Genomic DNA, 27,104 nt, shown 5'->3' with positions numbered 1-27,104 from the left:
CTTTTCATCTGGTGAAATGAAAATTTTATGCCCATTAAAAAATAACTTCTCATTCCTCCCTCCCTATAGCCCTTGGCAACCATCTTTCTACTCTCTGTGTCTATGATTTTGACTAAGTACTTCATGTAAGTGAAATCATATAGTATCTGTCTTTTTGTGATTAGCTTATTTCACTTGGTGTCATATCCTCAGAGTTCATCCATGTTGTAGAAGACATCAGAATCTTTACTTTTTAAGCATGAATAACATTCCATTGTATATTTATATCACAGTTTTGGTGCTGTATTATTGCCAATGCATTGATGGCCTACAGTAACATCTATCCAATTCCATAGTACTTGTAATTGGTATTTCTCCTGAATTTATCAAAAGCTGAGGTCATCAGCCAATGCATTCTCTTCCTATAACAGTTCACCGTCTACCCCCCATGATGGCGTATCATGTGGAGTCTGCTTCCTAAGACCATTTCTGGTGCCAGCTGTCAGTGTTGTGTCCCATGATAGCTGCCTGTGATACTCAGATTCATGTGCAAAAAGTTTACTGAGGAATACTTCTAGGGCTAATACCTGTGAGAGCTGGAGTGTGAGTGAGTAAGAGTGCTTGGTTTGGGTATTTGAGGTCCCTTAGAAACAGCTAGGTGGATACAGCAAGTAGCAGTCGTGTAAATCTTGGAGAGATGTCAGGTTAGAGACGTACATTGTCAACATTATATATTTAAAGCTTTTTGTTGGGCGAGGTTCCCTAGGTAGAGGGCATGTAAGACCTGCTCTGGAGACTGAGTCCTGGACCATTGCAACAGTTTGAGGTCAGGAACAGGAAGAGCCAACATAGGAGACAGAAGAGAAGTAGTTAATGATGTGGAAGGGAGGTCAGGAGAGTATTGGGAAAAAATGTGGGTGCAGTATTTCCAGGAGAGTTATTATATGGAACTGAGAGGTCTGTTGAGACATCTTGTAAGATGAAGACTGAATTTAACTGTGGGGTTGTCAAGGTGAGGGAAGTGTCTAACCTTGAGTAATTTCATGTATGTGTGTACCTTGTTTGCTGGTTGTGTCTCTGAGGAAAGTGAGAGGGCTAGGATCCTGAATTGCTGGCTGCCTGACCACCTTCCTGTGCTAGTGATACGCTAGTGAAAAGTGATGGTGGGTGTACAACACAGAGGATGCTCTGAGCTGGAGTTTTGGTCTGGCTCTGCATTTGATTCCTGTCTGTGATGAGGGAAGTGGTGCTGGGCTACAGGTGGGCCTTGGTCTTCTTGCCTTCCAAACACAATCCAGGCTAGTGGGTCTCCAAACTTGAATACATAGAAAGGAAAACTATTCTTGTATTCCCAAGGATTGAGTGAAATCATTTTTATCATGTTATTTAGATATATCTTTAAATAAAAAAAGCATAAAATATACAAGTTTATAGAGCTTGTATACAAGCTCTATACATAAAATATACAAGCTTATAGCTCTTTTATAATCATAAATCCTAACAGATATACAAATGAAACACAAACAAGACTATAAAAACCACTGAAATTCTAATTAATAACATTTATTTAATGGGACAACTAATAGCATTAGGCTGGAACTAAGTTTCTACTCTCTTATGAATATTCTACTGATTGGTAAATTTGTTTGAGTTAAGCATCCTGAAATTGTCACATGTTTGATGTTTGCTTATTTCTCCCCCACTTTCTTTTTTTTTTTTTTTGTTTGAATATTGTGAGAACTGTCATTCATGTAGCAGGCTCTGATTTCACTGGATTTTACTTGGCAAAGAATGCGTTATTGCCTATGAGGTGAACCTCTGTTCTCCTTTTCATCAGCCCTCAACAAAGTGGTATTACTTGAAAGTAGCTGGTGTGTGAACTCAAATACACAGGGGCAATGAAATCAATATTAGGCCTACTTATAAGGTGGCTATCTGGTTGTTAGTGCTATTGGTCTTCAGATTACCTTCAAAAGGAAAACACAAAATTAGCACATTTCCGTAGAAAACACTCAGACCCCGAGCAGTTTGTTGATTTCAGGCTGAGAAATACCCAGATTGTGAGCAAATTTAAGTTGTTAGTGCCTTCTTTTCCCCTGGGCTCCACCCTGTTTCCCACCTCCCCTTAGAAGGGCCTAGAAAACCATCATAGAGCTTACTATGCAGAAAGAAATGCACAAGTCTTAGAATTCTCATTATAATCTTTTTACTCCATCCAGTAAAACTCCCCTGTTTTAGGACCGGGCCTCATTATTTTTGATCTGCTATCAGTGCTCTTATTCCTTTAGGAAGGAGAGGAAAGTAGCAGAAAGACAGCTTTCCTTCTCTCACTACCACCCAAACCTTTCTGTGATTTCTGGAACTTTTGTTCTGTGGTTAAATAACCTCTCTCAGCACACAACCTCTTTGCAGAGCTTTGCCTTCCCCTGCTGTTCTGAAGTGAAGCAGCTCTCCTCTGAAGAGTCCTCCTGTAGCCCTCTCAGGATTGGAGTCCCTCCTCCCCTCTCTCCTCTCTCCCCTCTAGCCACCTGCTTCATGGAAGCTCATGCCACCTGCCATCTGATCTGACCATTTTATTCTTTGCTGCTCACTGACCTTCTACATAAACTTTTTTGTCACTGAAGACTCAGCACCTGCTAACGGTCTTCATCTCCACTGCAGTTGAAGTCAGTTGGTAGAAAATCCCACCTGACGATTCTGATAAAAAAGTGTTTCAAAGGTTCCAAGGAGAAGAAAACATTTTTCTGATTACCTTACTCCCAATAATCTCTATGACCATTTAAACTCCATGGCGTACACAGTATAGCATCTTAGGAATACCTGCTTTCCAAAGGAAAAAAAATACATACCTTGGAGTTTCATTAAACAAACACTACAATAGAAAATTGTGAATTGCTTTGGAAGACTTGTTCAGCAAAGGGAATAGAAGAGGAATAAGTGAAGTTGGTAGACAAGGACTAAAAATTTCAGGAAAATGAACAAATGAATAGAAGTTTTTCTTTCTTTTATTTGAGAGACATAAAGTGTGTGCATGTGTAGGGGGAGGGGCAGAGAGAAGAGGAAGAGAATCTTCTTTAAAAAAAAAAAAGATTTATTTATTTTCAGAAACTGAGAGAGAGGAGACATGAGCAGGAAGGGCAGAGGTGAGGGAGAGGGGATTCCAAGCAAACTCCGTGCTGAGTATGAGCCCAATGGGTTCGATCTCACAACCCTGAGATGACAGTGTGAGTCAAAACCAAGATGCTTAACCCACTCTACCATCCAGGCACCCTAAAAGGACGAAAGAGAATCTTAAGCGGGATTCATGCTTACCACGGAGCCCGAGGCAGAGCTTCATCTTACAACCCTGAGATCATGACCTGAGTGGAAATCAGGAGTCAGTCACTCAACTGACTGAGACACTCAGGCACCCCTGGAAGAGGTCTTTCAATCTTATATAGTATTATTTTCATACATTTATAAAATATGGAAAAATTTAGGGAGAAACTTTAAAATTTGGCTGTGATACCCTAGGATTTATTATTTAATTAAAAATTTGAGAGCTTTATAATGATAAATAATGGTAATTTTGCCAATTTGTATTCATGTATTTCTAGATATTTCAGATTTCTAGTAAGTTTGCCAATATTAAAGCAAAGGAAAAATCTAGTTGAAATGTGTTTCACTTATCAGTGAATAGATGTTATGCTATATGATGATAAATAAGAGAGTGCTTCAGATCTTTAAAATTAATTTTAGTATTATATAGGGTGAGAAATCAATGAAAGACATTATAACTACCCTCCATCACCTCTTAAAGGTATAAAGACTTAGTTATCCTCTTACAATATGAACAAACAAAACATCATTTCAACAACTTTCCTGCAACACAAAAAATGTGTACAATTTCTTGTTTTTGTTTGTTTTCCTTAGAATAAAATTCTAGGTGAGTAACTTCAAGCTCAAAAGGTATGAATAAGGATCTTAGTACATACTGCAAAATTAGATTGTACTCATTTATTGCCATGTACAAGAGTGCTTTTTCCTACACCCTCACCAACAGTAGGTAATTTAAAAAAATTATTACCAATTCAATATGACACCTAGCATATTAATAATTTCAAATGAGAGGGATGCCTGGGTGGCTCAGCGGTTGAGCACCTGCCTTCCGCCCAGGGTGTGATCCTGGAGTCCTGGGATTGAGTCCCACATGGGGCTCCCTGCATGGAGTCTGCTTCTCCCTCTGCCCGTGTCTCTGCCTCTCTCTCGGTGTGTCTCTCATGAATAAATAAATACAATCTTAAAAAAATAATTTCAAATGATAAATTATTTCATCATGCCATCTGGTCTTAATACAGAGGTTACTTTTTTAAAATTCATAATGTTTTTGGACCTATTTTTCCTTTTTTTAAAAAAAAAAAGATTTATTTACATATTTTACAGAGAGAGAGAGAGAGAGAGAGAGAATGAATGGGAGGTGCAGAGAGAGAGGGAGAGAGAATCTGTGCCACGTGCAGAATCTGACGCAGGGCTTGATCTCACAACCCTGAGACTGCGGCCCCAGCTGAAACCAAGAGCTGGATGCCCAACCAATTGTGCCATAAAGGCGCCCCTCCTTTCCTTTTATATATAGTCAAATATGTCAGTCTTTTGTTTTTGGTTTCTTTTGTCTGAGTTTGATTCTAAATGGTTAATATAATGTGAATAGTAATTTTTAATCTTCCTGTGTATTTTTTATTCCTTAGCGATTTGTATCCAATTTCTACCTGCATAGGTTGTTAGGTTCGGGTATGGAAATCATATTTAAGCCAGCAAATGTAAAAAAAGGTTTACTTTCATTAACAATGCAAATTGAAACAAAGATAAATTTTCTTTCCTTCCTCTTTCCCTTCTTTTCTTTTTTCCTTTCCTCCTTGTCAGTTAAGATTGGCAAACATTGGAAAAGTTTGATGATATTTGGTATTTTTCATAATTTGGGAAAGCAAGCACACTATAATATTTTTGATGAGAATATAAATTGACATTCCTTTTTAAAAATTATTTATTTTAGTATAATTGACATACTAATGTTATATCAATGTCAGGTGTGTAACACAGTGATCAAACTTTCCTATATGTCATACTGTACTTACCACAAATGTAGCTACCATCTGTCACCATACAACTCTATTACAATGCTATTTCTGTGATTACTCATTTCATCACTAGAAGTCTTTAATCTCTCACACTTCTCCACCCATTTTGTCCATCTTCCTACCTCTGTCCCCTATGATGACCATGAGCTTGTTCTCTGTATTTGTAGGTCTGATTATGCTTTTTGTTTATTTGTTGGTTTTGCTTTTTAGATTCCACATATAATTGGAATCGAGTGGTATTTGTCTTTCTTTGTCTGACTTACTTCCTTTTTCATAATACCCTCTAGGTTCAGCTGTGTTGTTGCAGATGGATCTTGTCCTTTTTTATGGCTGAATAATGTTGTATATATCTGCCATATTTTCTTTACCTATTCATCTATCAGTAGACACTTTGTATCTTGGCTATTGTAAATAATACTGCAATAAACATAGAGGTATATAAATCTTTTCAAATTAGTGTTTTTATTTTTTTTTGGGGGGGGCAAATACCCAATAGTTGAATTATTGGATCATACAGTATTTCTGTTTTTAATTTCTGAGGAACCTCTCTCCTGTTTTCCACAGTGGCTGCAACCAATATACATTTCTACTAATAGTGCATAAAGGCTCCTTTTTCATTACATCCTTTCCAGAACTTGTTATTTCTTGTCTTTTTTGATTCTAGCCAGTCTGACAGGTGTGAAGTTTTGATTTGCATTTCCATGAGAATTAATGATGTTGAACATATTTTCATGCATCTGTTGGCATCTCTGTGTCTTCTTTGGGAAAATGTCTATTCAGTTCCTCTGCCCGTTTTTTAATCAGATTATTATTTTTTTGGCATTGAGTTGTATTAGTTTTTTATATGTTTTGGACATTAACTCCTTATGGGATATATCATTTGCCAATATCTTCTCCCATTCAGTAGGTTTCCTTTTTGTTTTGTTGATGGTTTCCATTGTTGTACAAAAGCTTTTTATTTTGGTGTAGTCCCAATAGTTTATTTTCCTTGCATCTGAAGCTATATCTAGAAAAATATTGCTATAGTTAGTATCAGAGAAGTTACTGCCTATGTTCTTTTGTAGGAGTTTTATAGTTTCAGGTCTTTAATCTATTTTGAGTTTGTTTTTGTGTATGGTGTAAAAAAGGGGCCAACTTTCATTCTTTGCATGTAGCTGTCCCATTTTCCTAGGACCATTTATCAAAGAGATTATCTTTCCTTGATGGTACATTCGTGCCCCTTTTTGGTAGAAAATTGACCATATAAACGTGGGTTTATTTCTGGACTCTATTCTGTTCCATTGATCTATGTGTCTATTTTTTTTTTCCAGTACCATCCTGTTTTGATTACTGCAGCTTTGTAGTGGATCTTGAAATCTGGAATTGTGATACCTCCAGCTTTGTTCTTCTTTCTCAAGATTGCTTTGGCTATTTTGGGTCTTTTGTGGTTCCACAGAAACTTTAGGATTATTTGTTCTGGTTCTGTGAAAATACTGTTGTTATTTTGGTAGGGATTACATTGAGTCTGTAGATTGCTTTGGGTAATATGGATATTTTAACAATATTAATTTTAACAATCCATGAACATGGAATGTCTTTTAATTCGTTCATGTTGACTTCAATTTCTTTCATCATTTTCCCCCCTTTATCATTGTTTTATAGTTTTCAGAGTACAGGTCTTATACCTCCTTAGTTAATTCTATTCCTAGGTATTTTATTCTTTATTGGTCTACTGTAAGTGGATAAATGGTATTGTTTTCTTAATTTGTCTTTCTGCTATTTCATTATTAGTGTATAGAAAGCAGTCAATTTGAAGAGACCTTTCCACTAAAAGCATCTAGATCAGTTTAAGATCTCCATCTTTGAGCAGACATGTAGGGTGGCCAAAGAAATGGATTAAAAATGGTAGGTGAAGTGGGGTGCCTGGGTAGCTTAATCAGCTAAGTGTCCGACTCTTGATTTCGGCTCAGGTCATGATTTCAAGGTTGTGAGATCGAGCCCTGCATTGGGCTCTATGCTGGATGTGGACCCTCTTTAAGATTTTTTCTCCCTCTGCCCCTCCCTCTGCCCTCACTCTCTCTCTCAAATAAAATAAATGTTAAAAAAAAAATTCATTGTCTGATGCTTCATTTGCTTACCCCTTAGCAGTACCAGCCATTAGATGAAAGTATCTGGCAGAGATTTTTTTTATAAAACAGAGGCCATGCCAAGTTTGGGTAGAAAAACAACACACCACCGCGTCACACCAACAGTCAGGACTTCCTGCCCCTGAATTTTAACAGCCATCAATCTGGTCAGGAGATGCACATTCAAGTCAGTCAAAAAGATCAAATGGATACATGCTGATTAAGAATACATTTCCTGGGGGCACCTGATTGGTTCAATCAGTTAAATGTCTGCCTTCAGCTCATGTCATGCCTTTGATCCCTGGGGTCTTGGGATGGAGCTCCTCATCGAGCTCCCTGCTCAGTGGGGAGCCTGCTTCTCCCTCTCCCTGCCGCTCCCCTTGCTTGTGCGCACTGGCGCTCTCCCTCTGTCAAATGGATAAATAAAATCTTTAAAAATATATGTTTCCTGGTGCTTGCTGCGGCAGCACATGAACTAAAATTGGAAAGAATATGTTTCCTGAAATCTTGCTAGGAAGGCAACTTAAGTGAAACTGGTTCTGATAGAAAGCATGCAAGAGAGTTAAGTGCAAGGTGGAATTTTTTTTTCTTTACAGAACAGAAAATTGACTGAAAGAGCTGTGTCTTCTCATTTTTTGTACCCTAAGAAGAGTACACATATCACCTCTTCTGGAATCTAACACACTGGCTTCATTTTCAAAATGAATCATTTTATTTCCCTCGAATGCAACCATATATTTTAAATGTTAAGCATGTGATAGGTACATGATTTCTTCAGTAACCCCAGGACTTCTACATGCTACTCTGGAGCTTACAGCCAAATAGTCCAGGGAGTCAAATACTAAAGGTTTCTTCACAGTCATACCTTCCTTTGATATTTGGGTTATTGAACACAGACTCACTGGATAACTTGTCTTTAGTATTGTCCATTTCTGTTTCTTAAAGTGTGAGCTGTATTTTTTCTTCCTTTTGTTTTCATTTTATTTTATTTTACTTCACTTTACTTCATTTTGTTTTATTTTCAACACGATAAGTGTACTCTTTAATCCTCATCTCCCCACCCACCTCCCTTTGATAACCATCAATTTGTTCTCTATAGTTAAGAGTTTGTTTCTTGGTTTCTCTCTCTCTCTTTTCTCTTGGCTCATTTTTTGTTTCTTAAATTCCACATGAGTGAAATTATATGGTATTTGTCTTTCTCTGACATATTTCACTTAGCATTATACTCTCTAACTCCATCCATGCCATTACAAATGGCATGATTTCATTCTTTTTTTCCCACAAACTAAAGTTATTTTTAGTAGTGTGAGATACGTAAATTGTTCACTTCATTCTGAGCATGATCAATTAATTCATACTCTGAATGGATACAGAGCAGGATATTATGAGATTCCTTGTCTCTCATGGAGCTATGATTTGTACTTTCCTGACAAGTTTATTTAAAAAATGATTGGATAATTTCATCCTATATTTAAGCATTATTCGAGGTAATGAATCAATCTTTACAAGATACTTAGGGTACTGGAGAACTTGTCTTCAGAAGATGACAAAATTCACTTATAAGTGGCTTTATCCAGCACAGTGCCCTTGAAGGGACTAATCCCTACTCACGTGTAGAGGGTTTTTTTTTTTCTCTTTTTTAAATAATTCTTTTAAAAAGAATTGTAATTGATCATCCAATGTTACATTTCAAATCACACAAGTAATTGTAACTATAGAAGGACCATATCTTCATTCTTTAACTTTTTGTTTGCTGGTTTCTTTTGTTTTTAAACAAATTTTTATTTGTTTAATTTTATTTATTTACTTGCAGGTGGAGGAGGGGGGAGGAGCAGAAGGAAAGGGAGAGAATATCAAGCAGAATCCCTGCTGAGTGGAGAGCACCATGGGGGGGCATAATCTCATGAACCTGAGATCATGACCTGAGCTGAAATCAAGAGTTGGATGCTTAACCTGCTGAGCCACCCAGGTGCCCCTGTTTTTTTTTTTTTTTTTTTTTAAGTTTTTATTTAAATTCCAGTTAGTTAACATGTACTATAAAACTATTTTCAGGTGTACAATATAGTGAATCAACAATTCCATACATCACCTGGTGCTCATCACAAGTGCATTCCTTAAACCCATTCCCACTCCTCCTCTCACTACCATTCCCTGTCTCCCCCCACCCCCTTCCCAACCTTACCATCAGTTTGTTCTCTAGAGTTAAGATTCTGTTTCTTGGTTTGCGTCTTTCTCTTTTTTTTCTCTCTGCTCATTTGTTTCTTAAATTCCACATTTGAGTAAAATCATATAATGTATCTTTCTCTTATTTTGCTTAGCATAATACTTTATAGCTCCACCCATGTCATTGCAAATGACAAGATTTCTTTCTTTTTTGTGGCTTTATCAATTAATGTATTGCTGGATAATTGGGCAGGTTCCATAATTTGGATATTTTAAATAATGCTGCAATAAGTATAGGGATGCATGTATCCCTTTGAATTAGTATTTTTGTATTCTTTGGGTAAATGGCCAGTAATGTGATTCCTGGATTGTAAGGTGGTTCTATTTTTAAGGAACCTCCATACTGTTTCACACAGTGGCTGCACCAGTTTTCATTCCCACCAAGGAATGTTTCTCTGATGAGTGATGTTGAGCATCTTTTCATGTGTCTGGTTGCCATTGTATGTCTTCTTTGGAGAAATGTCTATTCATGTCTTCTGCCCATGTCTTAACTGGATTATTTGTGTGTGTTGATTTTGATTAGTTCTTTATAAATTCTAGATACTAGCTCTTTATCTGCTATGTCATTTGCAAATAACTTCTCCCATTCTATCAGTTGCCTTTTAGTTTTGTTGGCTGTTTCCTTCACTGTACAGAAGCTTTTTATCTTAATGAGGGCCCAATAGTTCATTCTTACTTTTGTTTCCCTTGCCTCTGAAGACTTGTCTAGTAAGAAGTTGTTCTGGACAAGGTCAAACTAGCTGTTTTCTCCTCTAGGATTTTGGTGGTTTCCTGTCTTACATTTAGGTCTGTCATCCATTTTGAACTTGCTTTTGTGTATGGTGTAAGAAAGTGGTCTAGTTTCATTCTTCTGCATATTGCTGTCCAGTTTTCCCAACACCATTTATTGAAAAGACTGTCTTTTGTCCCCATTGGATATTCTTACCTGATTTTTTGAAGATTAGTTGACCATACAGCAGTGGGTCCATTCCTGGATTCTCTATTCTGTTCCATTGATCTGTATATTTGTATTTGTGCCAGTACCATGCTGTATTGATGATTACAGCTTGAAGTCTGGAACTGTGATGCTTCCCTCTTTGCGTTCCTTTTTCAATGTTACTTTGGCTATTTGGCTATTTTAGGATTCTTTGTTCTAGCTCTGTGAAAAATGCTGCTGTTATATTGATAGGGATAGAATTGAATGTGTGAATGTGTACTTTGGGTAGTATGGACATTTTAAAAATATTTGTTCTTTCAATCCATGAGCATGAAATGTTTTTCTGTTTCTTTGTGTCTTCCTCAGTTTCTTTCATAAGTGTTCAATGGTTTTCACCTTACAGATCTTTCACCTCTTTAGTTAGGTTTATTCCTAGGTATCTTATGGTTTTTGGTGTAATTATAAATGGGATTCGTTCCTTGATTTCTCTTTCTGCTGCTTCATTATTTGTGTATAGAAATGCAATAGATTTCTGTAGGTTGATTTTATTTCCTGCAACTTTGCTGAATTCATGTATCAGTTCTAGAAAATTTTTGGTGGAGTCTTTTGGGTTTTCTACATAAAGTATCATGTCATCTGTGAAGAGTGAAAGTTTGTCTTCTTCCTTTCGGATTTGGATACCTTTTTTTTCCTTTTTGTTGTCTGATTGCTGAGACTAGGACTTCCAGTACAATGTGGAACAACACTGTGAGAGTGGACATCCTTGTGTATTTTTGACCTTAGGGGAAAGCTGTCAGTTTTTCCTATTGAGAATGATATTAGATGTGGACCTTTTGTATGGCCTTTATGATGTTGAGCTATGTTCCTTCTATCCCTACTTTCTTGAGGGTTTTTATCAAGGAAAGATGCTGTATTTTGCCAAATGCTTTTTCTGCATCTATTAAGAAGATTATGAGGTTCATACCCTTTATTAATGTAGTGTATCACACTGATTGATTTGCAGATGTTGAACTACCCCTGCATCCCAGGAATAAATGTACTGTTGGAGTTTATTAGCTAGTATCTTAAGAATTTTTTCATCCATGTTCATCAGGGATATTGATCTGTAATTCTCCTTTTTAATGGGATCTTTGGTTTTGAAATCAAGGTAATGCTAGCCTCATAGAATGAGTTTGGAAGTTTCCCTTCCATTTCTGTTTTTTGGAACAGCTTCAGAAGAATAGGGAATAATTCCTCCTCCTCCTCCTCCTCCTCTTCTAAATTTTATTTATTTATTCATGAGAGATGCAGAGAGAGAGAGAGAGAGAGTCAGAGACATAGGCAGAGGGAGAAGCAGGCTACCTGTGGGGAGCCTAATGTGGGACTTGATCCTAGGACCCTGGGATCACGACCTGAGCTGAAGACAGATGCTCAACCACTGAGCCACCCAGGCGCCCCACTAATGCTTCTTTAGATGTTTGGTAGAATTCTCCTGGGAAGCCATCTGGCCCTGGACTCTTGTTTGTTGGGAGATTTTTGATTAAATTTCTTTGCTGATTATGAGTCTGTTCAAATTTTCTATTTCTTCCTGTTTCAGTTTTAATAGTTTATAGATTTCTAGGAATTGATCCATTTCTTCCAGATTGGCATATAAATATTCTCTTATAACCGTTTGTATTTATGTGGTGTTGATTGTGATTGTTCCTCTTTCATTTGTGGTTTTATTTATTTGTTTTCTTTCTCTTTTCTTTTTGATAAGTCTGGCTAGGGGTCTATCAATTTGGTTAATTATTTCAAAGAACCAGCTCCTGCTTTCTTTGATCTGGTCTATTTTTTAAAAATTTCTATATCATTTATATCTGCTCTAATCTCAATTATTTCCCTTCTGCTGGTTTTAGGCTTTATTTGCTGTTCTTTTCCTGACTCGTTTAGATGGAAGATTAGGTATTTGAGACTTTCCTTGTTTCTTAAGGAAGGCCTGTATAGCCATATAATTCTGTCTTATGACCACTTTTGCTGTGTCTCAAAGTTTAGACTGCCATGTTTTCATTTTCATTTGCTTCTGTGTATTTTTTCATTTCTTCTTTAATTTTCTGGTTAACCTATTCATTCTTTGGGATGATAGGTGGGAAGTTCTTTAACCTCCATTTATTTGTGGTCTTTCCAAATTTGTTCTTGTGATTGACTTCAAGTTTCATGGTGCTGTGGTCTGAAAACATGCATGGTATGATCTTAGTCTTTTTGTACTAATTGAGGCCTGATTTGTCAGCCAGTGTGTGATCTATTCTGGAGAATGTTCCATGTGCACTTGAAAAGAATGTGTATTCTGCTGCTTTAGGTTGAAAGAAATGTTTTGAATATGTCTGTGAAATCCCTCTGGTCAGGCATGTCATTCAAAGCCATTGTTTCTTTGTTGATATTCTTAGGTCAACAGTTTAAATAATCTGTTGCTGTGAGTGGGGTGTTCAAATCTTTTATTACTATTATATAATTATCAATTATTTTCTTTAAGTTTGTTACTAATTTATTTATATATTTGTCTACTCCCAAGTTTGGGGCATAAATACTTATAATTGTTAGTTCTTATTGGATAGACCCCTTTAGTATGTTGTAGTGCCCTTCTTCATCTCTTACTACAGTCTTTGGCTTAAAATCTAGTTTGTTTGATATAAGTATGCCTATGCCAGCTTTCTTTTAATGTCCGTTAGCATGGTTCTCCATCCCCTCACTTTCAATCTGGGGGTGTCTTTGAGTATAAGATGAGTCTCTTATAAGCAGTATAGTCATGGTCTTTACCGTATGTCTTTTGATTGGAGAATTTAGATTTTAGAGTAATTATTGATAGATACGAATTTAGTGCCATTGTATTACCTATAAAGTTGCCCTTCCTGTAAATTGTTCCTTTGTAGTCTTTGTTTCAAAAGAAAGACAACAAAAGGTGTCTCTTCCCTGCTCATAGGGTTCCCTTTAACATTTTTTGCAGATCTGGTTTAGCGTTCATGAACTTGTTTAGTTTTTCCTTGCCTTAGGAAGTTTATTTCTCTGTCTATTCTGAATGACAGCCCTGCTGGATATAGTATTCTTTGCTGCCTATTTGTCCTATTCAGGACATTGAATATATCATGCCATTCTCTTCTGGCCAAGCAAATTTCTGTGGAAAGATCTACTGCTAACTTTATGTGTCTACCCTTATAGATTAAGGACCATTTGTCCCTAGCTGCTTTCAGAATTCTCTCTTCATCTTTGTATTTTGCAAGTCTTACTATAGTATGTCTTGTTGTTGACTTGTTTTTGTTGATTTTGAGAGGAGTTCTCTGTGCCTCTTGGACTTGAATGCCTGTATCCTTCCCCAGATTAGGGAATTTCTCAGCCATAATTTGTTCAAATAAACCTTCTGCTCCTTTTTTCCACTATTCTTCTTCTGGTACTCCTATGATACTGATATTATTGTGCCTTGTGGAATCGCTAAATTCCCTGTCTAAATTTATGATCTGATAATTTTCTTTCCCTCTTCTTTTTCAGCTTCATTATTTTCCATAGTTTTGTCTTCTGTATCACTTATTCGGTTCTCTGCTTTTTCCATCATCTTTCATTACTGTGATTAGATCTAGTCAGTTTTGCATCTCAGTTATATCATTTTTTATTTCAGCCTGACTAGTTTTTAGGTCTTTTATCTCTGCAGCCAGTGTTTCTCTGGTATCTTCTATGCTTCTTTCAAGCCCAGCTAGTATTTTTATGACTGTTGTTCTAAATTCTTGTTCAGATATATTGCTTATATCTGTTTTGAGTAAATCCCTGGTTGTGATTTCTTCTTGATCTTTCTTCTGGGGAGAATTCCTCTGTCTTGTCATTATGTCCAGGTTTCTGTCTTTCACATGTTATGAAAGCTTGTTGTGTTTTCTGCTCCTGAGAGTAATACTATATTAAGAAGGAGTCCTACACTGTCCAGGGCCTGGCACTTCAGGAAGTGTTTCTGGTATATGCTGTGTGCACTCTGCTATTGTGTTTTGGCTGCTTTCCCCCACAGGTCAGTCCTCTGCAGAGTTCCTCCTTGCTTACAGTGGGGAGTGTTTGGACTTTTAACTAAGTGTGCTTTGATTTAGTTTGTTAAGATATGCTTAAAAAGGACAGGGGGAGCCTGACCCAAGAAAAGAGAAAAAGAAAAGGAGCAACAAACGAACAGACAAACAAAAAAGTATAAGCTTGAGTCCAAAGAAAAAACAGGGAAAAAAAAAGAATGAAAAGAAGCCTGATCCAAAAAATGAGAAAAGGTAATAAAGAAACCAATAAATGAGCAAAAGACTATGAGCCTCATTCCAAAGAAAAAAAGAAATAAAAAAGAGAAAAAGAAAAAGAAAGCCTGGTTCTATTTCCACCAGGACTGAAGCTGAGTCTTTGCAGCATTCTATGACCCGTAGACTTGGTACATGAAAGGGTCCTGTGTTGGTCTTCTAGAGAAGAGGCTGGCTTACAGTTAGAACTGCACTTGTAAAGATGCTCCTGCCAGGCACAGGGGCCTGGGGTTTGGTGTAAGGAACTCCAGCCTCCACTGGAGGTGCTGTTTCTCTCTGAAGTCTGACAGTGCTGGTGGGCAGCGGGTGGAAGATGGTGTCACCCTACCCTCTTCTCCTGTGGAGGAGAAGTTGTGGCCACTGCTTTTCAGAAGGCCCTCACAGAAAAGTGAACAATCTCCTCTCCTGTGTCTCAGGCTTTCATCAGATCCCTGCCTCAACCTGTCTGTGCCTGGGCCATGATCGTACCTGGTGCCACTGTTCTCCTGTATTTTATCTCTGGCTGGTGGCTGGGTTTCAAAATTCCCAACCTTACAGGGTACAGCAAGGTGTGGACCTGCTCCCCTCCCCCAGAGAAGAGCCTTGCAACATTGTGCCTGTTCCTCTCTGCCCCAGAAAAGCAGAGGCCTGGCCGAGCAGGTGGCTGGAGTCTATGGTGAAGCACAGTGACAAGCTGCAAGCAGGTTATCTGCCCTCTGCCTGTGTGTCTGTCCCTGGCTGTTGAACTGCTGCTCAGTGGTGCCCTGTGAGCCTTTCATCCTTGCAGAGGCAAAATCCCTCTTCCAAATGTATTCCTAGAAGGGGAACTTTCTCTCCCTGGGCCACTCAGCGGATCTCCTTACCACAGTGTCTTGGGGAAACCCTGCGTACTGCCCTCTCTCCCTCTCTCCCTGACTTGGTTCTGTGAAAAGGACTCCCTTTCCTCTGTGGCACCAAGGCTTTTCTCTCCCCCAGTTCCCGGCTCCAAACTTCACATCTGCCATGTTCTCTCCCTCCAGTTGTGCAGATTGTTTTCTTAATCCTCAGATCGATTTCCTAGGTGTTCAAAAGGATTTGATATTGATCTAGCTGTGTTCGAGGACCGAGGAGCCTACCACTCATCTGTCTTAAGTCCTCCTAGAATTTTAAGTATTTTCTCTCATTTAGTTAATAGAGTATGAGGTCTCTGATGGCAAAGAATATATATTTTAGTATCTTTCTTCTCTCAAGGTACTTGGCATTCATTGTTTACCTCTAATAAATACCTGCTTATCAGACTCAGAATTATTTGAAATGACATGGTGACTATTGACTCTAATAATTGCACAAGTTTAAAAAAATCACAAATGTACTTAGTCTTGTAGCTGTGACTGAAAAACGAAGACAATAATTAATGTGAGTGAAATGTGCCAATGTTAGCATGCTATAGTGTATCTACTTGCAGTACATCTCTGCAATGAGTTTCTTTTTTCTTGTAGGAGATTTTTAAAGCTGGAAATACCAATGACGATTCAGGATTGGACTTTGGAGAATTTATGCAGTACCTTAAAGACCACGAGAAAAAAATGAGGCTGGCATTTAATAGTCTGGACAAAAATAATGATGGTATGTGTTTGTGTTTTATTCCCAATTAGCATAATATTAATAATTGTCAGTACCAAAGGACATTGTTTTATCAACCTTTAACTGACTTGTACCATCAATGATTTAGTTATTTTTATTACATATCTAGCAGTAATTTTTTGTTTCTGAGAATAATATATAAACTATATATATATTATTATATTGTTATAATTTTTGTGTTGTTACTTTTTTTTTTTAATAACATAATTTGTCCTCTGAATTTAGAGCTCCTTGGCTTAGGGAGTAGGCCTCTCCACTCTTCTGCAATGTATGAGCTGAAAGTATATGGTAATTTTAAAAATGACATTGTTTACTTGCTGATTTTGAAAATAGTTTGGTTGCGGGAAAATTAGATAACACAGAAAATATCTTAAAAGAAAGTTAAAGTTACTTGTAACCCTGCTGTGTGGGGATCAGTTTTAACATTTTAATGTGTTTTTATATTTCCTTCTGGACTTTCTAATTTCCGTTTTCTTTCTTGGTTTCTCTTTCTCTCTTTAAATGAAATTGTAGTCACACTACATGTCATCTGGTGTCCTACTTTTTTCTTTTAATGTTATAATGTAAGCATTTTCATTTCATTTAATATTCTTCACAAACATAGTTTTTAATGACTCTGAAATATTCTGTTTATTTATTTATTTATTTATTTATTTATTTATTTATTTATTTATTTATTTTAATTTATTTATGATAGGCACACAGTGAGAGAGAGAGAGGCAGAGACACAGGCAGAGGGAGAAGCAGGCTCCATGCACCGGGAGCCCGATGTGGGATTCGATCCCGGGTCTCCAGGATCGCGCCCTGGGCCAAAGGCAGGCGCCAAACTGCTGCGCCACCCAGGGATCCCCAGAAATATTCTGTTTATGAGTTGACTTATCATTCCTATATTGTAAGACATTTGGGATGTTTCCAATCTTGTACTCTTATACATAGTGTTGCAGCCAGTATCCATGCTGATTTACAGAGGAAAGGTGTACTTTGTCACAAACCCTTAAATCAGAAAGACTATAGGTAAAAGTAGAACACCATTTCTGCATCCAAATATGGCTAAGCAACCGTGGGTAATTAGAACCCAATTATACCCTATTTAGGAAACATATGTATTAATTTTTAAGTTTTCAGAAATCTAGTTTTTGTTAATTGAAAAATTCTAAGTGTACCAAGAGAGCTATACTGTGTACCAGTTCTAAGTGTACCAGCAGATAAGGGTCATACTGATGGATTCTTGGGTAAAACAAAGTGTAACATGAATGTCGCAGGCTTTAGTGACCTGTGATACCCAAATTTCAGGGCTTCAAGCTTCCATTCACTTTCCAGAAAGAAAAAGGCCTTTCTGGGTCCTGCTACTGAAATAATACCCAGAAGCTTTAGTCTATTTACTAATGTTTTTCAGTTAGAACTGGTCATCAATTGCTGCTGATCTTGGCTGGATAGTTCTGCTCTTGTGCTATTCTGGAATTTCACTGTTATTGGTGATTACCACCATGATCATCATTTGTAAGCTGAAAATCCACTGTGTCAGATAACCAGTGAAATTATAATGTCCTTAGTAAAAACACAATGCTACTATTGTCTCTGGTAAAGCTGCAAATCAGTGCTTATAGCTCTTAGTAATAAAGAAAATACTTTTTCTGAGGCAAGATGGAAATCTGAAAGTAATATAGTGATTAGCAATATAGATCTTTGAATTTCTGCCTTGACTAGTCAAACTGGAATATCACAGCTCAGTCCCCAAAGTTCTGCAGAGGTACTATTGTGGTAGAGCTATTGCCAAATTCCCATGGGCTTCATTTGTTTTGAGCTGTGACAGTTGGTATGAAGCTCTACTGTTGGCCCCAGGGCTACTGCCCACCTGAGCTGCAGAGCTTAGGCACTAGCAGAGGTGCTAGGTCTGATTGAGCTGCCTTCTTTCTGTGTCATCATTGTTGCTTCAGTGACCACTTTTGTGTAGAGCTCAGCCAATTTACTTTGGCCAGCATGCTTTTTGTGTGGAAAAGGGAATATATCCTCTGTTATGTGTTGAATTGTACCTGTACCTCATACTCCTCCTGTACCTCATACTGTGACCTCCTGTACCTCATACTGTGACCTTATTTGGAAATAGGTCTTTACAGAAGTAATAAGTTAAAATGACATTAGTGCCCAATACGTAATATGACTGGTGTCATATAAAGGGGAAATTTGAACTCAGAAGCAGATATGCACAGAGGAAGATGATGTGAAATGTCCATTTAGTATCATGGAGTCAGGGATGAAGTGATGATGCATCAACAAGCCAAGGAATACCTGCAGCTACTAGAAGCAAGGAGACAAGCACTAATAGATCCTTCTCTGGTATCTTCAGAGGGAGCATGGCCCTGCTGACATGACACCTTGTTTTCAGACTTCTGCCTTCCAAAACTGTAAGACAAATTCCTGTTGTTCTAAGCTATCCAGATTGTGGTACTTTGTTGTGGCAGCCCTGGGAAACTCCTCCCCACTGTTATACTTGATCAAGTGTCTGAAATACTAGAATATTTGGGGCCTCAAGGTACAGTTTTCTCAATTCATATGAACATGCAGTCACTTTCTTCCAGAGTGCCCAATTGCTTCCATATTGGCTGAGATAGGGTAATTTCTGGTATCAGGTGTGTGTCATTGACCCTGGAGCCAACATTTCCTTCTGAGTTCTATTACGGGATCTGGCTCATTACATCAGATCATCCCCTGCTTTTCCTTCCTGATATCATTGTTCCTGTTGGGACTCTCCCAGCTCATTACACATTGTATTTGTTAAAAATTAATAGTAGACAAGATTCAGTTTTTACCACCTGCTTTCTGTCCCCCAGGAGGCCTTCCAGGCCTTATGCCAATCAGTGGGGGCAAGAGGATGCATGTGGGCTGGTGTACTGTTAAACTCACTAGCAGGAAGTGCTCAAGCCCCAATGTGATCTGATCTATTTAACTTCTCTCAACAAGTAGTATCTGAGCTCCTGCTCCCATTCAGCCAAAATGTCCATGGAATGCGGTTATAATGATGTGAATGAAGTAATTATTGAACATAATTTCATCAGTAAGATTCTTCTTTTAATGGATTTTTTTTTTTTTTGGATATTGAGGAAATGGTAGGAAAGGGACTAACTTTATTGGACTTTATTTGCTATGTCTTATTTTTGTCTTACACAAGTCATCACAGTAACTGCATTTTTAGAGGTGAGAACAAACACTGAGGCTAAGGAAGGTTAAATAATTTTGCTTTCCATTGGCTCTCCCAGTGAATCACATCTCTCAGGATGTATGCCTTTGTTAGCCGTGAACCATACAGGCCTAGGCTTGGCCATTTGACTTACTTCAGCCATTAGGACATTAGCAAGGCTTTAAAAAGTACTTGTACATTGAAACTTGTCCTGTTGGAATTCTCTTTCTTCACATCCTGAGCCACCTGAAAAGAGATCTATCAACCCAGCTGGAGAGATCGCTCATTTAGTTTTCAATTGTTCTACATTTCCATCTGAGCTAACTAACAGACATGAGTGAAACCGTCTTGGATTTCTAGCTGTAGTTGAACGAACCTTCAGATGATTAAATTCACAGGAGGGGCTCAGGCAAGACCAGCAGAAGAACCAGTAAGTTTAATCAAGCTCAGATTGCATACTCATAATCAAACACATCGTTTTTAACCACTAAATTTTGGGATAGTTTGTTACCTTTTTTGGATAGTTTGTTATTTAGCAATAAATTGCTGGTACAGCAATGGAATATTTTGCATTTCTTCCTGGAATTGCAATGCTGGAATGGTTGCGGTCCTCCTCTCCATCTAACTACTGTTATTCTGCTGAATTCATTTCAAGTCTATCTTCTCAGTGAAAATTTGCTGCAAATAATTAAAGACAACTTTGAATCTTTAGTTCATAGGCCTTCATCATATTCTGGATCTCATTACCTAATTTTTTTCTACATCTTAGCTTGGAATTTTAGCTTCTTTCAGGTAAAAATTGCTTGATGTATTTTAGTTCAATCAAGTAAACAGTTTTTGAGCACTATATGTGAACTGTTGCACTTGGATTTGTGTTAACAAAAGAGTTCTGAAGTTAACAATTTTGGGTAAATTAATAATAAAGACACAAAAGGTAGACTTTGATAGTTGCTGTTGAAGCAATATAGGAAGAGCTTTATTGTGCCCAGGGACAATTTAGTTTTGTGCTGAATCAATACATAAACAGAAAAAAAAAAAGGCTGAGGGGCTTTTTTTCTTTCCTCTTTCTTCTTTAGGGGCACCTGGGTGCCTCAGTCAATTGAATATCCAACTCTTGCTTTCGGCTCATGTCATGATCTTAGGGTCATGGGATGGCGCCCTGTGTTGGGCTCCATGCTCAGCAGTGAGTGTACTTTAGTTTTTCTCTCTCCCCCTCTCCCATTACTCACATGCTCTCTCTCCTCTCTCTCTCTCTCTCAGATAAATATATAAATATTTAAAAAAACAAAAAAACCCAAAGGGTTTCTTGAGCAGAGAGATTATAGTTTGAACAAAGGCAGAATTAGGAAATTGTCAAGGTGAGAATTGGTTAATATGGCATTTCAAGTTTGGCCCTAACTTACTATTTTTGGGGGAAGATTTCATTGACATATAATATATATAGCAATGTGCATAAATTCTAAGTAAAAGCTCCACAAATTTTTCTGAGATAAACATACAGCATGAAAACAGCATCCAGATTAAGAAGCAGAATATTACTAGCATCTCAGGAATGTCCCTTTTACATCCCATCCAAATCACTACCACCCTTCAAAGTAGCTATTATCCTGCTTTCTAGTACCGTATGTAAATTTGCAATCAATCTTTGTTAAACAAGTAAGTGTACCTTGCTCATACTGTACCTTTTGCTGAAAAATGTTTTTTGTTTCTTTGGTGATCTCTTGTTTATCCATTATAGTACTTCATCTGTGACTTTTAACTCTTATTTATCCCTGCAGTACTTTTTATTCATAACCTTTCTGTAACATATATTTGGCACAGAGTGATATATTTTTAAAATAAGTAAGTTCATCCATACAAGCTCCTCAAGGGCTGTTGTTTTATTAATCTCTGGCTTCTCTCACATTTAACATAGTGATTTTAATAGTACACTTTCAAAAATTTTTTAAATTATCAAATTAATTAATATAGTGTTCGAACATTGTAATGGGATATAAAGCAGAGGATTCTGTTTCCCCAGTTGGAGAAAAATTTGATTTCTAGGTTAAGGAATAGACCAGTAAATTCTACCCTGTGGAGCTTGGAACACTAGGGGCCTTGGAGTGATCACAATTCTATGCACAAATACTAGGCTTTGTCTATGGGCTAATACATATGTATGCTATTTATAAATGTATGCAGACACAGCCATGGTTCATAAAATAGAAAATAAAGATGTGACTGAGTTTATAGTAGTTTTTTGTTGTTATATATTTTTCAACTAGGTTACATTAGGCTGATTTTTTTTTAAACATGAAAATGCCCTTATATTGTAAAACATTGAGTAGCCTCACTTATTTGTTTTACACAAGGGAGGGATCAAAGATTTTTTGGACTTGGAGAGTGACACGATGAGTTAAGTGTTTTGGAGTTTGAGGAGCATATGGAATGCTTAATTTTTCCTTCACAACATTCAGTAGCATGAGATTGTGATGCATAGCAGGCTTGTATTAAATATATCAGTTGATTCAAGTTATTTAACACAGGATATGGTTGTGTTAAAGTTTGCGTTGTATTGTATTTTAGGTATGTTATTTCTTTAAAAACTTACCTCTTTGGAGTTAGCTCTTTAATTTTTTTCCAAGTAGGTACAATAATCTAGATCTGTTGCAGATGCACAGTCTCTTATGGAAACCCTTAGGGTAAAATGTATTTAGAAATTTAGAATTTGGGTTTTGAGAAAAGCAATATAGTGCATATATGATATATAATACTCCAAGTGGGGTTTGGAGCATCACAGTGCAATTATATACATGAACATTTCTTCAGTGAAACAAATGAATGATCACACAAAATCAGATAAATAATTGACTACCAAATAAATTTTGGTGCCAAATTTATAAAAAGTCATGTAGTTTTCAGAGCTTTTAGCCTTTTTATTGTGAGTATGGGAATACAGGTAAAAAAATATGGGCTTTTAAAAGACTATTGTATTCTAAGTATATTTTGCCTTGTTATCTTTTAAGATACTTTAATTTGATATTTTTTCACTTTTTAAAGGAATAATAGAAACTTCAGAAATAATTGCTGCTTTGAAATCACTGGGTATGCATATTTCTGAAGCTCAGGCAAAAAAAATTCTACAAAGGTCAGCCCTTATCTTTATTTTTGATAGTTTTAATTTTTATTTAATATTCCATGTTAGAAAGTAATTGCTATAGGTGTAGCTCCTCCCTCTCTCCCTGCCTCCCTCCTTTCCCGTCTGCCTGCCTGCCTTTTTAGGTTTGATAATATCAGCTTTTATTGACAGAGTTATAAGAAAGATTGTTAAGGAATTTATTGAATTATGAGAATACTGTTGACTAAATAATAAAGTGTACATACTTTATAGAGTTCCTAGAATAAAATTCTCCCTGCTTTTAGTTTAAAGAATAGGTGTAATTTGCTTGAGCAATTGATTTTTAAAATTTTTAATTTTTTTATGTACAAAAAGCTGTGCATAATTAATATATGCAACTTGATAAGTTTGGAGGTAAGTATATACCTAGGAAACTATTACCACAATCTATGCCATAAACATATCCATCCCTTCCAAAGTTTCCTCTCTTATTACTATTATTTTTTGTGATTAGAAACTTATCATATAAGAAACTATTTTTTGTAGTTAAAACTTAAATTTATTTATATTTTATTGAGGTATAATTGATGTGTAATGTTAGTTTCAGGTGTACAATGTAATATATATATTTTTATCACAGTAAGTCTAGTTAACATCTGTCACCATATGTATTTAAAATTTTTTTCTTGTGATGAGAACCTTTAAGATTTACTCCCTTAGCAACTTTTAAAAATATGCAGTATGGCATATTACCTATAGTTACATGCTGTACATTACATTCGCATGACTTACTTATTTTAGAACTGGAGTTTGTAACTTTCGACCTTTTTCACCCATTTCATTCATCCCCTAAACCTCTGCCTCTGGCAGCCACCCACCAATCTGTTGTCTGTATCTATGAGCTCTTTTCTTTCTTTCTTTCTTTTTTTAAGATTTCACTTATGAGTGAGATCAAATGGTATTTGTCTTTCTCTGTGTGACTTATTTCACTTAGCAAAATGCCCTCAAGTTCCATCTATGTTGTATTAAATGGCTAGATTTCCTTCTTTGTTGTGACTGAATAATATTCCACAGCAAGTGCACATGTGTATATGTGTGTGTGTGTGTGTGTGTGTGTGCATCATGCCACATTTTCTTTATCCATTCATCCATTAGTAGACACTTAGGTTGTCTCTATGTAAGAACAATTAACATAAGATATGTCTTAGAAACTTTTAAAATGTTCAATAGTAATTCTTATACTTAGTACTTATTTTTAGAGTATTTGTTATAAATGTTATAAGCACTATTTTTGTTTTAAATTCCAGCATCGATGGTGATGGAACATTGACAGTAGACTGGGATGAATGGAAGTACTACTTTTTACTTCATCCTGCAACAAATATTGATGAAATTGCTCGTTTCTGGAAGCATTCTACTGTAAGATTGCTTTATATTTTGCTCTATTTTTCTTTTTGCCACAAATGTCATATCTGTTATTATGATTACATAATCTTTATAATACTTCCAGCCTCAGTGGCTAAAATAACAACACTATTCCCTCCTTATAATGTTCTACTAGTTGAGCAAAGAGTGTTAGTATTATATGTACAAACGTAGCTATTACAGTTTCTTTGTCTGCTAAAACTTAGAACTTACGGTAGATACTCATTTACTGAAAGGGTCTACTTTGTGTTGAGAATTACTCTGATATAGTTAACTGTCCTAGGAAAGTGGAAAAATAATATACTTTTCTCTTTTTCACAGAGTATATCAGGAATGATATACTCAGCTTTCTGTCCTAGGAAATGTAAAGTAAAAGATTAAGACTCAAAATTTCAGAATCAGAAAGGAATAAATGTATAATCTATCTGTTCTTGTTATGTAAGCACTTGACTCAGAGTTGTGGGGGACAGATGAGGTTTTATAATAAAACACTTTTTTCTTTTTTAGATCTCAGATGCAGAGGGTTAAGTTAATCATTTATTCATGGCTACTATTTGCATCCCTCTCATGGATACTATAGGGCAGGATGAAGAGCAGAGGTTTCAGAGTCAGATGCCTAGGGCTGAGCTTCATTTCTGTCAACCACTAGCTATATAACCCCTCTGTGCCTCAGTTTTCTCAATTATATACTGGAGATAACAATGGTAAGAGTTTTGAGAATTAAATTAGTACATTAGTGAATTTAGAAAAGAGCTGGGCAGGTAACATTTATCTTCAATAAATGTTACTTATTATGATAGGTACTTATTCTAACATGTATAGTCTGTGTCTTCGATATGTATATATTCTTAGGAATCATGTAGTGTTTCGTGTGTGTGTGTTTAATTTAGACAGATAGTAGTCTGCTAAAGGCCACAATTGATTTCTTGATTTGTTCACTCGGCGTTATGATTTTAAAATTTGTCCTTGATATTATGTGTTCACCTTGTTTATTGCTTTAACTACTACATAGGATGCATTTAGCACTCTTCTTTATCCATTCCCTAGTAATAGACATCTAGATTTTCTCCAGCTTCATCAAATAAATCAATAAATCAATAAATCTATAAATGCAAACTTTCCTCTTTTGTACCTTAGAGAATTTCACCTGGATTTCTGAATCAAAAGGATATATTATGCCTTTGCAAATTTTATGAGGTTATCTGGTCTTAATCCTAAGAAAGATAGCCATGTTACCTCCCAAATGACTTTATATACCAGCTTACATTCCCACCAGCAATGCATGAAGGTTCCTGTTTCTCTACAAATTGCTTGGTATTATCAAATTTTCTATTATTTTCACTCTGTTGAGTATAAGGTGGTATTTTGTCTTAATGTTCATTCCTAACATGTCTTCATAGAAACACTAGAGAGTTACATGTTCTTTTCTATGAATTGTTTGTTTTTATCTTTGTCTATTTTTTTCAAGATTTGTTGAGATAGAATTGACATATGACATTGTGTGAGGTGTACAACATTGATATTTGATACACTTATGTATTGTGAAATGGTTGCCACAGTAGGGTTGTTAACACCTTCATTACCCTCATATAATTGTCATTTCTTTTTTGTGGTGAGGACATTTAAGATTTATTCTCTTAGAAACTTTCAGTACATTATGAACTGTAATCACCATGCTGTATGTTAGGTCCCCAGAATTTATTCACCTCATAACCAGAGGTTTTTGTCCTTTGACCAACACCTTCTCATTTCCCTCAATCCCCAGCTCTTGGTAACTACCATTCTACTATTTCTATGAATTTGGCTTTTTTAGATTCCATATGTAAGTGATGCCATAAAATATATTTGTCTTTCTCTGGTTGATTCATTTCATTTAGCATAATACCCTTGAGGACCATCCAAATTGTTGCAAATAGCAGATTTTTCTTCTTTCTAATGGCTGGATAATAATCCATTGTGTATATGGCAGCTTCTTTATTTATTCATCTATGGCACTTAGGTTATTTTCCTAACTCGGTTATTGTGAATAATGCTGCAGTGAACATGGAGGTACAGGTATCTTTTTGAGATCCTGATTTCTTTTTTTAATGCTTTATTTATTTATGAGAGAGAGAGAGGGAGTGTGCATACTTAACCAAGCAGGGGAAGAGGCAGAGGGAGAGGGAGACAAGTAGGGAGGGACCCTGAAATCATGACCTGAGCAAAAATAAAGAGTTGGACACTTAACTGACTGATTTGTCTAATGTTTACTTTTGTTATTTATTCTCTTGGTGTCATATCCAAAAGGCCATTGCCAAGACCCACGTAAAGGTCATTTTTCCTTGTTTCCTTTAAGGAGTTTTACAGCTTCAGATCTTATGTTTGAGTTTTTAATCCATTTTGAGTTAATTTTTCTGAGGGGTTTAACGTAGGGATCCAATTTCATTCTGCTGCATGTGATTATCCAGTTTTCCCAACATCATTCTTTGAAGACACTATTCCTTGTCCACTAAATATTCTTGGCTCCTTTGTCAAATATGAGTTTACTGTATATGTAAGGGTTTATTTCTGGGCTCTCAATTCTGTTCCATTGGTTTATGTATCTATTTTTGGTCTGGTATCATACTATTTTCTTTACTATAGCTTTGTAGTATAGCTTGAAATCAAGGAGTATATTGCCTCCAGCTTTGTTCTCTCTCAGGTTTGCTTTGGCTATTTGGAGTTTGTGTTTCCATGTGCATTCTAGGATTTTTTTTTTCTATTTCTGTGAAAAATGCCATTGGAATTTTGTTAGGGATTGCATTGAATGTATAGGTGGCTTTGGGCATGTGGACATTTAACGGTATTAATTCTTTCAATTCATGAGCATAGTATATATTTCCATTGATTTGTGTCATTTTCAATTTCTTTTATCAATATTACCTAGTTTTCAGTGTGCAAGTCTCTTACCTCCTTGGTTAAATTTTTTCCTAAGTATTTTATTGTTTTTGATGCTATTATAAATGAAATTGTTTTTTATATTTCTTTTTCAGATATTTTGTTGTTAGTGTATAGAAATGCAGCTGATTTTTATATATTGATTTTGTATCTTGCAACCTTACTGATTTCATTGATTAGTTCTAACAGATTTTTGGTGGAGTCTTTAGGATTTTCTATATGTAATACCATATCATTTGTAACAGAGACAATTTTACTTTCCCTCTGATTTGGCTGCC

The 27,104-nt window shown here is 36.4% G+C and overlaps 1 protein-coding gene across 5 annotated transcripts in view; it reads left to right on the top strand.

Moving 5' to 3' along the window:
- The window catches only part of LOC144318586 (mitochondrial adenyl nucleotide antiporter SLC25A24-like), a 49,813-nt gene that overhangs the window by 3,677 nt on the left and 19,032 nt on the right, over positions 1–27,104 (top strand). For all 5 annotated transcript variants that reach the window (XM_077905674.1, XM_077905672.1, XM_077905675.1 and 2 more), the window contains exons 2-4: positions 16,066–16,192; positions 22,428–22,515; positions 23,793–23,904. In XM_077905674.1, the coding sequence (XP_077761800.1) occupies positions 16,066–16,192; positions 22,428–22,515; positions 23,793–23,904 (327 nt within the window). The remainder of the gene's footprint in view (positions 1–16,065; positions 16,193–22,427; positions 22,516–23,792; positions 23,905–27,104) is intronic.

Source organism: Canis aureus, chromosome 8 (assembly GCF_053574225.1).
Source record: "Canis aureus isolate CA01 chromosome 8, VMU_Caureus_v.1.0, whole genome shotgun sequence".
Lineage (NCBI taxonomy): Eukaryota > Metazoa > Chordata > Mammalia > Carnivora > Canidae > Canis > Canis aureus.
Note: the sequence above shows the minus strand (reverse complement) of the source record. Positions and strands in the feature narration are given on the sequence as shown.